Source organism: Emydura macquarii, unplaced genomic scaffold (genome assembly GCF_026122565.2).
Source record: "Emydura macquarii macquarii isolate MOO-44397 ecotype Brisbane River unplaced genomic scaffold, CSIRO-AGI_Emac_v2 contig_1477, whole genome shotgun sequence".
NCBI classification, from domain to species: Eukaryota; Metazoa; Chordata; order Testudines; family Chelidae; genus Emydura; species Emydura macquarii.
In genome coordinates this window covers 1,465,932-1,479,966 of record NW_027131614.1, presented here as the reverse complement: position 1 = coordinate 1,479,966, position 14,035 = coordinate 1,465,932, and the positions used below count along the sequence as shown (strand labels likewise).

General features: G+C 41.8%; 1 protein-coding gene across 2 annotated transcripts in view; it reads left to right on the top strand.

Moving 5' to 3' along the window:
• WWP1 (WW domain containing E3 ubiquitin protein ligase 1) overlaps positions 1-14,035 on the top strand; it is a 157,707-nt gene that overhangs the window by 27,798 nt on the left and 115,874 nt on the right. For both annotated transcript variants that reach the window (XM_067553523.1, XM_067553522.1), the window contains exon 2: positions 11,336-11,426. In XM_067553523.1, the coding sequence (XP_067409624.1) occupies positions 11,357-11,426 (70 nt within the window). In that variant the 5' untranslated portion in view covers positions 11,336-11,356. The remainder of the gene's footprint in view (positions 1-11,335; positions 11,427-14,035) is intronic.

The window sequence follows — 14,035 nt, the reverse complement described above, 5'->3', positions numbered from 1 at the left end:
CTTCTAGGGTTCTTGCTCCAAATTGGAGTCTGAATGAGGTTGCCATTAAAATTTTTATGCTTTCTCCCTGGAGCTGGCAAGAGATGCCCTACTAGGATGCACTATCCTATCCTCCTTAGTAGGCGTTAGTTTGAAGCCCCAGCCTTTCATCTAGGGGCACAGCTCTACAGTCACCTGCAGTGGAACACCCATAGGGATGCTATTTGAAGAAGAAGACACGGTTATTCACCCTGTGCAATAGGTGAGGTTCTTCAAGATGTGTGTCCCTGTGGGTGCTTCACTACCTGTTCTCCCCTCTGCTTTGGAGTTCAAACATAGACTCTGCAGTAGAGAAGGAACTGAGGGAGGTTAGACCTCACAGTTAGCCTCACTGTTCTAAAGATTGGCACTTGGCCAAATTATGATATATTTTCGTAAGTCTGTCTGTGATTACGTTCTTTCTGTCCAGGTACGTGGTCAGTGGGAATGTCATGTAGGACAGAAGCTTCCTGGCAGAAAAGGCAGTATCTGGGGCTATCTTGCTTGTTTAAAGAAAAAACATGGTGGCCTGATGTCTGTCTGAACCACAGTCCCTTGTTGGGATGTCAGGGCTCGGAAAGTCTTTGGTATGTATAGCACTGCAGCGAATGCAGGTGTGCCTTGGCCATCTGAAAATCTGAATTAGACTAATTACAAGGATTTAGGAAACTTTCTTCACACGTGCACTGGGTTATGTGCAGCCATTTCTGGAGAAATCATGTTTTTTGAGTCCCTTATTGTCACAGGGTGACTGGCCCCTTTACATGAAGCAGTTCTAGCTCTCCTGTGCCAGAGCAAGTGCTCCCAGTTTGGCCAATTAAACAGGTGGGGCAACACCTGGGGCTATAAAAGACCAGGGAGAATAAGAGGGGAGAGGTCCCTGAAGAAAGCTATAAGTCTCAGTCTGGTCAGTCAAGCTAGAGGGCTGCAGGGGGTGAAAGCAGGAAAACTGCAGAGTTAATTACCCTACTCATTTTGCAGGTGGAACTGAGGGCCAGAAAGGGCTGAAGGCAGGAGCAGCGAAGGGGCTTACCCACTGACATTTCCATGCTAGAGAGCTGAAACCAGAGGGCTGAGGGCCAGGGAACAGTAGAAGGGCCTTCCTGCTTGCTCGTCTGAGATGAGAGGTCACTGGAACCTGGAAAGTAATAAATTCTCCCATGGTGATGAATTCCCAGCAGAGAGGCTCGGTGGGGTTGCAGTTGTGGCTGAGAAGAGTAGGGTTGCACTCCAGGAGGAAGAGTTAGAGTGTATGTCTTGGTAGAAGGATGAGAGAGGATCAAAGAAAAGACCAAGTCTAGTGAAAAATGCTGGAGTGTGGTATGTTACACCGATGGATTAGATGTCATGGATTTTTAAAGACTATATCCATGGGGGTTATAAATGGACTATTTTGGGGAACTTCTGTTACTTACTATTTGCACTTACATTTTTCTAATAAACTAGCCCCATGCAAGAGTGTTGTTGAGACAATAAAGCTTGTGGAGTCATTAGGGACTCAAGGGGTGACATAGGACAGCAACCCCACTGGCATTAGGGCACCCAGCCATGAGGGGCACTTGCAGATGAAGGGGAATTGTTCACACTCATCAAATATTGGACATGTCCAGTGTCATTAAAAGTTGGATGGAATAAATTTGGAAGTTCATCCCTATCTTGTGAATTATCTCTGGATTGCTATGATGTATAGTCCATGTATTGTTTGCTTCCTCTGGGATTCAGTCAGAGGTTGCCTAATGTAGAGAGATGCTATCAGTACTATAAAAACAACGAGAGTCCTGTAGCACTTTAAAGTTTAAATTCTGAAGGCATAAGCTTTCATGGGCTGTAACTCACTTCGTCAGATGCAAGAAATAGAAATCAGATAGGAGGTATATATATACATCTAAGCGTAAGAAACAACAATGGGGAAGTTAGGTATAAGCAAAGTCCATTCAGTTAGAGTAGTTGAGGCCTGTTCACAACCATTGATTAGATGGTGAGAATGTGTGAACAGAGACAATTATGTCTTGTAATGAGATAACCATTCCAAGTCCCTATTTAGACCCAGTTTGATTGTATCAAGTTTGCAGATGAATTCCAGTTCTGCAGTTTCTCTTTGAAGTCTGTTTTTAAAGTTTTTTTGTAGAAGTATAGCCACTTTCAAGTCAGTGACAGTGTCCTGGGAGATTGAAGTGTTCTCCGACTTGTTTATGGATGTTACCATTTTTTATGTCTGATTTGTGTCCATTTATTTTTTTGCGTAGTGACAGTCCGGTTTGGCCAATGTACATGGCAGAGGGGCATTGCTGGCACATGATGGCATATATTACATTTACTTCAGGTTGGGGGGCTGTCTGTAAGCAAGGATAGATCTGTCTTCCACAGCTTGAGCGAGTGAGGAATCATCTGCTAGGATAGGTTGTAGATCCTTAATGATGTGCTGGAGAGATTTTAGTTGGGGGCTGTAGGTGATGGCCAGTGATGTTCTGTTGTTTTCTTTGTTGGGTCTGTCCTGTAGTAGGTGACTTCTGGGTACCCATCTGGATCTACAGGATCTCCATAAAACATCTTAAAATTACAATATCCACCTGGAGAGGTGAAGAAACAAATTGTTTGTTCTGCTAAGAATTGCTTACAGACAGCCCCCCAACCTGAAGCAGATACTCACCAGCAACCATACAAGAATACTAGTAGACATCTTGGCACCCTCAGGTCAGGCTAGGATAGCCTTGCCATTAAATGAGGCTATTGTGTGGCCCATAATGTCGCTGTGGCAAATGCCTGCCTCTCTCCAGCCCACAGCTAAGTACGCTGAGAAGAAATCCTTTGTACCCTCCTAAGGGACGTGAGTATCTATACACACACACCAACCGCCAGTGTCACTTGTTGTGGCTGCAGCCAAACAGAGGGAGAGACAGGGTCAACAATGCTCCCACTGAAGTTGAAAGATGCCAAGAAGCTAGACCTGCTGAGAAGGAAAATCTATTCCATTGGGGACCTGCAGTTAAGGATCGCAAACCATCAGACTCTCATGAGTAGATACCATTTTAATTCTTGGCACTCCATATCCAAATTTAAGGAACTCTTGCCAAGGGAGTCCAGATTTGAGTTTGGGGCACTGGTCAATGAGGGCAGGACAATCTCCAAGGCCTCTCTTCAGGTAGTCCTGGATGCAGCAGATGCAGCTGCCTAGTTGATTGCAACAGCCGTGGTCATGAGCCACAGTTCATGGCTGCAGTCATATGGTCTACCTCACAAAGTCCAGCAAACAGTGCAGGATCTCCTGTTTGAAGAGCAGTCTCTCTTTTTTCTGAGCAAACGGACGTGTGCCTGCATAGTCTAAAGAATTTTCGTGACACGCTGAAATCATTAGGGCTACACACCCCGGCACCTTCCCGGAAACACTTCAGAACCCAACATTCGGGTCACTTCTACCCACCTCAACAGTAGCCTAGATAGGATTCTAGAAGGAGGAACAAACAGGAGTTTTCGCAGGGGACCTCAAAACTCCTCAGCCTCTACTTCTGTTCCTGTGAGAAAACAGGCGGGACAGAAGCAGAACTTTTGAAGGTGCGCCTGAGGACGGCATACCAGTCAATACCCTGGATCCACTCCCCGTGTTTGGGGACCATCTGTCCCACTTTTACCATGCTTGTTCCAGTATTACATTGGACCAGTGGGTACTCCACATGGTAAAGGTGAGATATACCCTCTAATTCAGTTCCCAGCCTCCCTCATATCTCCCTCCCCGTCCCTCTTCAGAGATCTTTCTCACAAGAGACTGTTATCACAGGAAGTACCATCCCTCCTAGGGGTAGGAGTGGTGGAGGAAGTCCCAATGACATTGAGGGACAATGGGTTTTATTCCCATTACTTCCTAATCCCGAAGTCCAACAGGGATCTTAGAGCTATCCTAGAACTGCAAAACCTCAACAGATGCATGAAGAAATTGAAGTTCCACATGGTTTCCCTGTCCTCCATTATCCCATCCTTGTGGACTGGTATGCCAGCCTGGACCTAAAAACATGTATTTCCTGTGGGCATCTTTCAAGGCCACAGGAAGTATCTACAATTCATCGTAAATCATTGCCACTATCAATTCACAGTGCCCCCTTTGGTCTATCTGTGGCTCCGAGGGTTTTTACAAAGTGCATGTCAGTAGTGGCTGCCTTCCTTAGGAGGGCAGGAATTCAGGTTTACCCATACTTGAACAATTGTTTAGTCAGGGGCCAGTCCAGAGAGCTGGTGGAAAACCACATGAGATTTGTACTGTCCACTTTCAAGAACTTGGGTCTTCTGGTGAATGAACAAAAGTCCACTCTGGTACAGATGCAAAGAATAGAGTTTATAGGTGTGGTACTAGACTCCGCCAGAACCTTCCTCTGGGAGGATCATTTCAGGACGATAGTGGCTCTTGTGCTCAACTTGACCAAATTTCCCACCACAATGGCAAGACTTTCTTGGCCAAATGGCCTCTGGCATGTATGTTGTGCAGTACGCTCGACTCAGAATGAGACCCCTTCAGACCTGGTTGACTTCAGTATATGTGCCAAGTCGACACCTTTTAGACAGAATTGTGATCGTTCTGCCTATGGTTATCCACTCATTTCTGTGGTGGGTGAATCTGGTAACAGTGTGTGAAGGTGTTTCCTTCACAAGACACAGTCTGTCGATGTCACTGGTCACCGACACCTCAGATATGGGATGGGGAGCGCAACTAGGATCCCTAAGGACTCAGGGTCAATGGGCGACAGAGGAACTGAACCTCCACATCAACATCAGGGAGTTGAGTGCAGTATGCTTCGCCTGTCAGTGTTTTCAATCCACTCTAAAGGGGAGGCGCATCTCCGTGCTCACAGACTGTACCATGACAATGTTTTCTATAAACAAGCAAGGAGGTGCCCACTTTTTGCTCCTGTGTCAGGAAGTGCTGAGCCTATGGAAGTTTTGTATAGCCCAATTCATTCACCTGGAGGTCTTCTATTTACCGGGCTCCCAGAACACCCTGGCAATCCAGCTGAGCAGGACCTTTGTCACTCATCACGAATGGTCCATCTGTCCAGATGTTCTCAATGCTGTTTTCCAGAAGTGAGGGTTTCCTCAGGTGGACCTGTTCTGTACCAAGATCAACAAGAAATGTCCCCAATTCTGGTTGTACCTGAGACATGAACAGGGTTCGCTCTCAGACTCAGATGTGTTTCTTCTCGCTTTGGGGAGGAGAATGCCTTTCCCTATATGGCACTGATTCACAGAGTCTTGCTCAAGGCCAGGAGGGACAAGGCACAGATGATCTTCATGGCCACAACAATATTGGTTCACGACATTAGTGAACCTCTCGGTGGACAGGCCTATCAAACTACCATTGCTCCTGGACCTCATTTCCCAGGATCACAGCCGCCTGCTTCACCCGAAACTCGCATCTCTCGACCTGACGGTGTGGAGACTCTATGGCTGAGTGAGCTGGAATGAGCACGTTCAAAGGACATTCAAAAAGTCCTTATGGGTAATAGGAAACAATCAATCAGGAGGGCGTTCCTGGCAAAGTGGAAGAGGCTTACGCTGTGGGCAGCACAGAAAAATATCCCACCAGGAGGAGATGCCTCCCCCCCCTGATTCTGGACTATCTGCTTCACCTGAAAACAGAAGGCTTTGCACTCTCATCCATAAGAGTCTGCCTCATGGCGATATCGACCTTCCATCTGCGAGTGAATGGCTGCTCGGTCATCTCGAACCCAATCTGTTCACAATTCTTGAAAGGGCTGGAATGTATATACCTGCAGGTGTGTCAGCCATTGCTGCTGTGGGACCTCAGTCCAGTGCGGTCAAGACTCATGGGTCCTCCATTTGAGCCAATGGTGACATGTTCCGTCCTGTATCTGTCATGGAAGGTAGTCTTCTTGGTGGCTAGGTAGGAGGGTTTCGGGCCCTCACATCTGAGCCACCATTTACGGTCTTCTTTAAGAATAAAGTGCAACTGCGACCACAGCCATCCTTCCGTCTCAAGGTGGTGTCGCATTTTCATAATACCCAGAACATATTCCTCCCGATGTTCCATCCAAAGCCCCACACTTTCAGAGAAGTACAGAGGCTCCACTCTTTGGATGTCAGACAAGCACTTGCTTTCTATATAGAAGGGACCAAACCCTTCAGGAAGACCACCCAGCTCTTTGTGGTCGTTGCAGATAGAATGAAAGGTGAACCAGTCTGTGCTCAAAGGCTGTCCTCCTGGATTACATCTTGCATTCGAGCGTGCTACAACCTGGCTAAAGTACCACCCCCGCGGTTAACAGCACACTCTCCAAGAGCACAAGCCTTGTCGGCTGCCTTTGTTGCACACGTCCCAATTTTGGACGTCTGTAAAACTATGACATGGTCTTCCGTGCATATGTTCTCCTCCCACTATGTGCTCACGCTACAAGCAAGAAATGATGCAGTCTTTGGTCAAGCGGTGGTTCAGTCAGGTTTACAGCGAAACTCCGATCCACTTTCTAACTTATGGCTTGGGAATCATCTCCGTTGCAATGGACATGAGCAAGCCCTCGAAGAAGAAAAGACGGTTACTAACTTTTCCATACCTGTTGTTCTTCGAGATGTGTTGTTCATAATCATTCCAAAACCCGCCCACTTACCCCCTCTGTTGGAGTTGCCGGCAAGAAGGAACTGAGGGGGCAGCAGCTCGGCAGTTCCCTATATACCGCACCATGGAGACGCCACTTCAGGGGGCACCAGTGCCGACCTGGACGATACCACTGGATGATACCACATCTCAAAGAACAATAGTTAAGGAAAGATTAGTAACTGTCTTTTGGAGGAAGCACAGCCTTTTTGCATAGAACAATTGCAGTAAATGAGGCAAGAGCACAGTGGGTTAAAAGTGGTTTTTATTTCAATTAATTTTTCATTTTAAAAGTAAACCTGTTTAATTTTTAATTGGAAACTATAACAATTTATGTTAAGGCCTAAACTAATTATAATATATGCAAATCATTTAAATAAAAAAACTGCATCAGTAACTCCGTCCGTCAAATTTTAATGAGTTAAAAGGTGCTGCTCATTCTATTATATAGACAAGGGGTGTGGGGACATTCAATTTGAGATCAATTCAGGCTTTATAAATGTCCTGATATATTGTACTATCTACATTGTTTTCAGTCTTATAGTGGAAAATCTAGTGTTCTTGGACTAAAATGGACTCACATATTTTTAAACTTTCAAAATAACTTGCAATGCTTTAAACATTTTTTATACAAGCTGTTGAGTATCTGTTGAGCATATGTACCCCCAAAGCAGACTGCAGGTCTTTAATTTGTTATATCAGACTTAATTGTATATGCAAAATTGCTTGAGATTTGAGGGACAAAAACAGTGGTTATGTGTTTGAAGCAGTAATTTCACTCATTCTCTTTCCCATGATTTGAACCTCCCAATATCTGTGGGATCTGTATTTCCAAAGTCCAGTGTATTCTTCGTTACAGAATTGTGTTCCGGAATCTTGGCATTCATTTTTTAAAAAAGTGTAGTCCTTATGGTCACAAAGATAACCTTGAAAATGTGAACTGTGTGTAACAGATACCCATTTGAGTCTGTAAACAGCCTGAAAATATAGTTCTGAGAAGGGTGAATTGCTTTGGTTACCTTATACAGGGCTCTATGGACTCCATGATTCTGCAACAATGGTATAATTGGTATTTTTCCTAGGTAACACAGAATTCAGCATTTTTCCTGCACAATTCACTATTTCACTGCAGTCTTGTGCCCAACATTTTGTTTTGTCTTCCTTCCTGGAGCTACTGCATGCTCTGGACCTTTCTCCACAAGGGGAAATTAATTGAATTGCAGTGCACTCTCTCTTTACTGTTCTGTAGAACCAGGCAAAGGTGCATGGGGAGGGAATAAGAACTAAAGTTCTGTTTTCAGGTAGGGAGTAGGAGGAACCAGAAGTGCAGACTGGGCAGCTAGGCCGCCTAGAGAATAGAGCAGCAGCTCCTAGGGAACTGATATCATCCACTGAAGCAAACTATATGCTCTCTGCTTCCCTGGATGTACAAAGTGGGGGAAGGACATACTGAACTGAGCTGTCCAGTTAAAATCATAATTTCTAAGCCCCACTGAGTTGGGCCATCTGGCAAATGTAGTGGACAAAATACTTAATCAGAAATAGTTGCTGAAAACAATTATTGACAAATTGTACATGAATTAATATTTTAAACTGAACCATAGTTCGTGTGTTTGGAGGCGGGATACCTGGAATGAAGAGCGTTTCATGGAAATACAATAAATTAACAATGCTGGAGAATTTAGGAGTTCTTGCCATAAAACTTAGGGGTGCTTGCCACAGAATTTGATACGTCTGTCCTGCAGACTTTGCAGGACCCTGTATATATATTATCTCATTCCTCCTATATCAATGTCTTACTTGTTATTGTCCTACCTATTCAAGTTCATGAACATCAATCAATTACATATGCACATATCCAAGTTTTGGCAGTTATATTTTAAATTATATATTTTTGTGACTTAAGCTGAGGACATGGAATCAGATCTGGATTCTTTTTCTGGCTCTGCTGAAGACAAGTTGTTTATCTTGTATCCAGACACTACTGTAATATCTCATCTGAGAGCAAGACCTTGTAGGCACTGAAGAAATAGTAAGAGACACCATCTACATAGAAAGAGACAACCTAATTTCATATAGCAAAAAACAACAAGAGATCTGTGGCACTTTAAAGACTAATAAATTTAATATTTGCAGACATAAGCTTTCGAGAGACTTCAGCTCTTTTCTTCAGATGCAGTAATACAGAAAATAGGTAACACAGAGGCATCTTATAGATATCCAGCTAAAATCTCTCCAGCACATCATTAAAGATCTACAACCTATCCTAGCAGATGATCCATCTCTCGCTCAGGCAGTGGGCGGCAGACCCATCCTGGCTTACAGACAGCCCCCCAACCTTAAGCAAATACTCACCAGCAACCATACACCCTATAAAAAATCATACCCAGGAACCTATCCCTGCAACAAACCCTGTTGTCAGCTCTGCCCACACATCTCTAATGACATCATCACTGGTCCTAATCACATCAATCACACCATAAGGGGCTCATTCACCTGCATATCCACTAATGTTATATATGCCATCATGTGCCGGCAATGCCCCTCTGCTATGTACATTGGCCAAGCTGGACTATCACTATGCACAAGGATAAATGGACACAAATCAGACATAAAAAATAACAATATCCATAAACCAGTGGGAGAACACTTTAATTCCCCAGGGCATTCTGTCTCTAACCTGAAAGTTGCTGTACTTCTCCAAAAAAACTCCAAAAACAGACTTCAAAGAGAAACTGCTGAGTTAGAAATGATCTGCAAACTTGACACATTCAAACTGGATTTAAACAGAGACTTGGAGTGGCTATCTCACTATCGAAGGTAAATTACTTTGCTCACCCATTCTCACCTCCTACTCAATGGTCGTCTTTAGGTCTTAAGTACCAGACTCCACCTCCCCCATTGTTCTCAATGCACCTGGATATCTATAAGATGCCTCTGTGTTACCTATTTTCTGTATTACTGCATCTGAAGAAGAGAGCTGAAGTCTCTCGAAAGCTTATGTCTGCAAATATTAAATTTGTTAATCTTTAAAGTGCCACAGATCTCTTATTGTTCTTGCTGTATACAGACTAACACAGCTACCCCTTTGGAACTAATTTCATATAACCTAACTTCTTTCTTTGAAAGGGTAACTGGCCTAGTGAATGGGGGGAAGCAGTAGATATGATGTATTTTGATTTCAGCAAGGCTTTTGACACGGTCCCAGATGATATTTTGAAACTAGCTAAATATAATCCAGTTGAAATTACTGTAAAGTGGGTGCATAACTGGTTGAAAAACCATAATCAGAACAGTTATTAAGAGTTAGCTGTCAAACTGGGAGCATATATCACGTGGAATCCTGCAGGGACTGTCCAGGGGCTGTTACTACTGAATATTTTCATTAATGACTTGTATGGTGGAGTGGAGAGTCTACTTAGGAAATTTGCAGATGATATCAGGTTGGGAGGGTTACAAGCACTTTGAAGACAGAATTAAAATTTAGGATCTTATTGATAAACTGGGTAAGGTGTGAAATCAATAAGATGACATTCAATAAAGACAACTGCAAAGTAAGAAAAGATGGAAAAATCAAGTACACGAACACATTGGGAAATGACTGGTTGGGCAGCAGTACCACAGGAAAGGCTTTCTGGAGTTACTATAATGAATCACAAATTGAAACAGCAACAGCATGAAGCTGTTGTGAAAAAGGCAAATGTCATTCTGAGATGCATTAACAGGATTGTTGTATGTAAGACATGGGATGCAATTGTTCCACTCTACTCAGCACTGGTGAAGCCTCAGCTGGAGTAATGTGTCCAGTTTTAGGTACCACACTTGAAGAAAGATGTGGACAAATTAGTGAGAGTCCAGAAGAGAGCAACAGAAGTGGTAAGAGGTTTAGAAAACTTGACCTCTGAGGAGAGGTTGAAAGATTTGGGCATGTTTCATTTACAGAAAAGAAAGTTGAGAGGTATATGATAAGTCTTCAAATATGTAAAAGGTTGGTGATCAGTTCTTCTCCATATCCACTGAGGGTAGTACAAGAAGTAATTGGCTGAGTTTGCCACAGTAGATGAGCATTGCAACAGATTATTGCATTGCAACATTGCATTGCAACAGATTATTCACAGAAGGCTGTGAAATCTGCATAATTGGAAGTTTTTAGTAATAGGTTGGACAGACATCTGGCAGGGATCATCTAGGTATAGTTAATCCTGCCTCAGTTTGGGCAGGATTAGATGACCTCTTTGTGATAAATTCATAGACCTTAAGGTCAGAAGAGACCATTATGATCATCTAGTCTCATCTCCTGCACAACACAGGCCAAAAAACCTCACCCATCCCCTGATCCCTTCCAGATCTACGTTCTATTATTCTATGATTCTTCTACTTCACTTTCCCCATCTATAAAATGGAGGTAATACTTGCCTAATTCAGATGGGTATTCTGAAACTACTTCATTTAACATATTTATAAAGTGCTTGGAGGTATTCGGCTGGAGGGCACAACAGAAGTGTAAAACCATTACTTTGATTTGGTTATAAAATAATAGACCATGTTCTGGTATATCTCTGACTGAAAGAAACTCACTGTTTTAGTTGCTCAGTTTATTCTAGTTTATTTAAATAGTTGTGGAAAGCATGTGAAGTTAGATATTTTTTCAGTAAAGTATGTATAGACATATACATACTATAGTATGTGTAGACATATTTATTGTTTTCTTTGTTACAGGCTAAAGCTGCAGCTTCTGACATGGCCACAGCCTCACCAATATCTGATATCAGTAACAATCATAATGGAAGATTACAGATGCAAGTAACTAGTAAGTAATAATTTGTGTATTACATATGTTAATATGTGGCCATTAGGCCAGAAAGTATCCTTTTTCAGGGTAAGCAGTCATTTGTAGTAAAAAAAAAAAAAAACTGTGTAACTTTTTCTGTTGTAGATTGAGTTTGAGGGCGCTATCAGAAACTATTACCTCATGTCACTCTCTCAAACTTATTTATTTACTACTAAAGTATAAATATCTTAGAAGAAAGGTGATATGGCACATTTAAATGTTTCTGTGAAAAATAATACAAATTTGTTTCACAAGATGTTTAAAAAGAGAATCAGGGGTAAAAAGAAAAGCATAAAGCAACACTTCATAAAATATTATAGCATAAATCAGGATATTTTGATTATTTGTAACAGGGTTTGGTTACATACTTATAATGTTTAAAGTGTGTTGTCTTTTTGGGAGGTCAGCAAAAATGAGATGCTATAGAGATTTGCAACTTTGTAGTTTCCAAAGAGAGTGCTTTTTACATGGAGAGGCTGGCTTTTCTGAGGTGGTGAATGGATGTTATTTGGCTTGTCGTCTTTTGTATTTTATTCATGTGAAGCATAATTTTTCACTCATTCCAGGTTTGTGGCCACTCAAAGAAACAATGTGCCATACTTCTGATACACTCTTGACTACTTTTATTGGTGCAGGTTTGCTTTGGAAGGTAGTGATTTATGCAAATTTTAGAATGAGTATTGCATTGAGAAGGATTTAATCTTATTAACAAGGGTGTTCAGTATGGTTTTGGCAAATTATCATCCTTAAACCTTAATTTTGTCTGTTTCTAAAATGTTCAATTTCTGTTGTTTTAAGAACATATTTTCAAAAGAAAATGCAAAACACTTTAAATTTCCTTTTGCTTTGTATGTTCTGTATTCCATTTCATCGTTGCTTTGATGAGTAACAAGCTGAGAATTTTAGTCTGCAATTTGGCATTGATGGAAATTGTCTTTTTAAATTTAAATTCATATTTATTAAAGTTGTGGGGTTTTTCCTGCCTCGTACACCTTTTGTTTCAAATGTTCAGAAACAACTTGGTTCATTTAAAATTGGATCTCATGTCTAATTTTAAATTTTGAAATCTTCATCAAATATGAAGTCTTTATGGGTTTTATCTTTTTTGTGAATTTGCTTTGAATTGGTTAACATTGCTGATATGTATCTCTAGGTTATAGCCATAAAAAATTAAATGTGGAGTCAATAGCAAAATATCATGGATCTCTAAGTATAGAGTTCATTATTAGTTTCTAGTATGACACAAAATACTGACAAACTATTAGCTAAATCTTTAGGATGGAGGTTCACAATAGAAATGGTTAATGCTTTGATGGTTAAACTAGGTGAAACATGAGAGCTTACTCACTGATTTCTTTGAATCATATGCTTGCTTGTTGTAGTTCTTCCTCTGTAAGATAATGTATATCTGGATGTTGTTTGGCACTTGCATCACATTGAGCTGCATTAAAAAATATTTAGCACTTTTTTAGCAGTAGAATAAGGAAGTTACTGATTCCCTGTTCTGTTAAAGTGGGCTATGTACTTTTAGGAGAGATACAAGGCCATATCTGCAGTACAGGTGCTATAGTGGTACCGCTACAGTGCCATAACTGTGCTGCTATAGCGTAGACACTTCCTACAGCAACCAAAGGGGTTTTTCCATCGTTGTAGGAACTCCACCTCCCAGAATGATGGTAGCTGGGTCAATAGAAGCATTTTTCTATTGACCTATCTGCTTCTACACTGGGAGTTAGGTAAACATAGCTACAGCGCTCAGAGGAATGAATTTTTTACACTCCTGAGCACTGTAGCTATGTTGACCAAACTTTTAAGTGTACAACAGGCCTTAAAGTTATCAAGTTCTCTTCCCATCACTCATTCATTAAAGGTTCAGGGAAATCACTAATTGAAATAACTTATCATCCACATCAACTGAATTTCACATGTCTTAACACCCACACATGCTCACATATTGTATACTACTCTTTCAGTCTCTCAACATGCAAACACACAGTGCACCTATCCAATTCTTCACGTTCATGCTCAAACAAAAAGCCCCAACCCTGATATCAACCAGATTAAGATGGAGATGTGTGTAATGTGCTGTTCATAGATTGGAAAGTTTGAGGCCCAAATTATGTGTATGAATTGTGTCTGTCTCTTTGATATTAAAAGTGTTATGGTGCTGTGTAGTCTTTGTGTGCGTGTGAGTGTGAGATAAAGTTCAGGTGTTAAAGCCATAAGAACTGTGATTATTGTAGATATTAATGGTCCCTTATCTTTACTCTGATTTTTAATAAGTGAGTTGATGGGAAGTGCATTCGTGCAATCCTTACTCTTACACAGCCACGGTTTAAATGGGGGAAGTTCACTTCTATTTTTAAACAGGTGTGGTGTTAAGTATGAGGCAGTAGGTTTTGTTTTCTGGGGCACAAAGAGTTGGGCAGGATAGGAGGGATTGTTGCATGGTGGTGGGAATAGTATAAATATGGAGTAGCTTAGTTTTAGATGGGGCAGCACAGTGTAGTGGGAAATGTGTGACTTGGGCAAAAAGCATATTTTGTGTTGAGTAGGCATGGGGGAAGAGGCTATCGAGGGCATGGAGT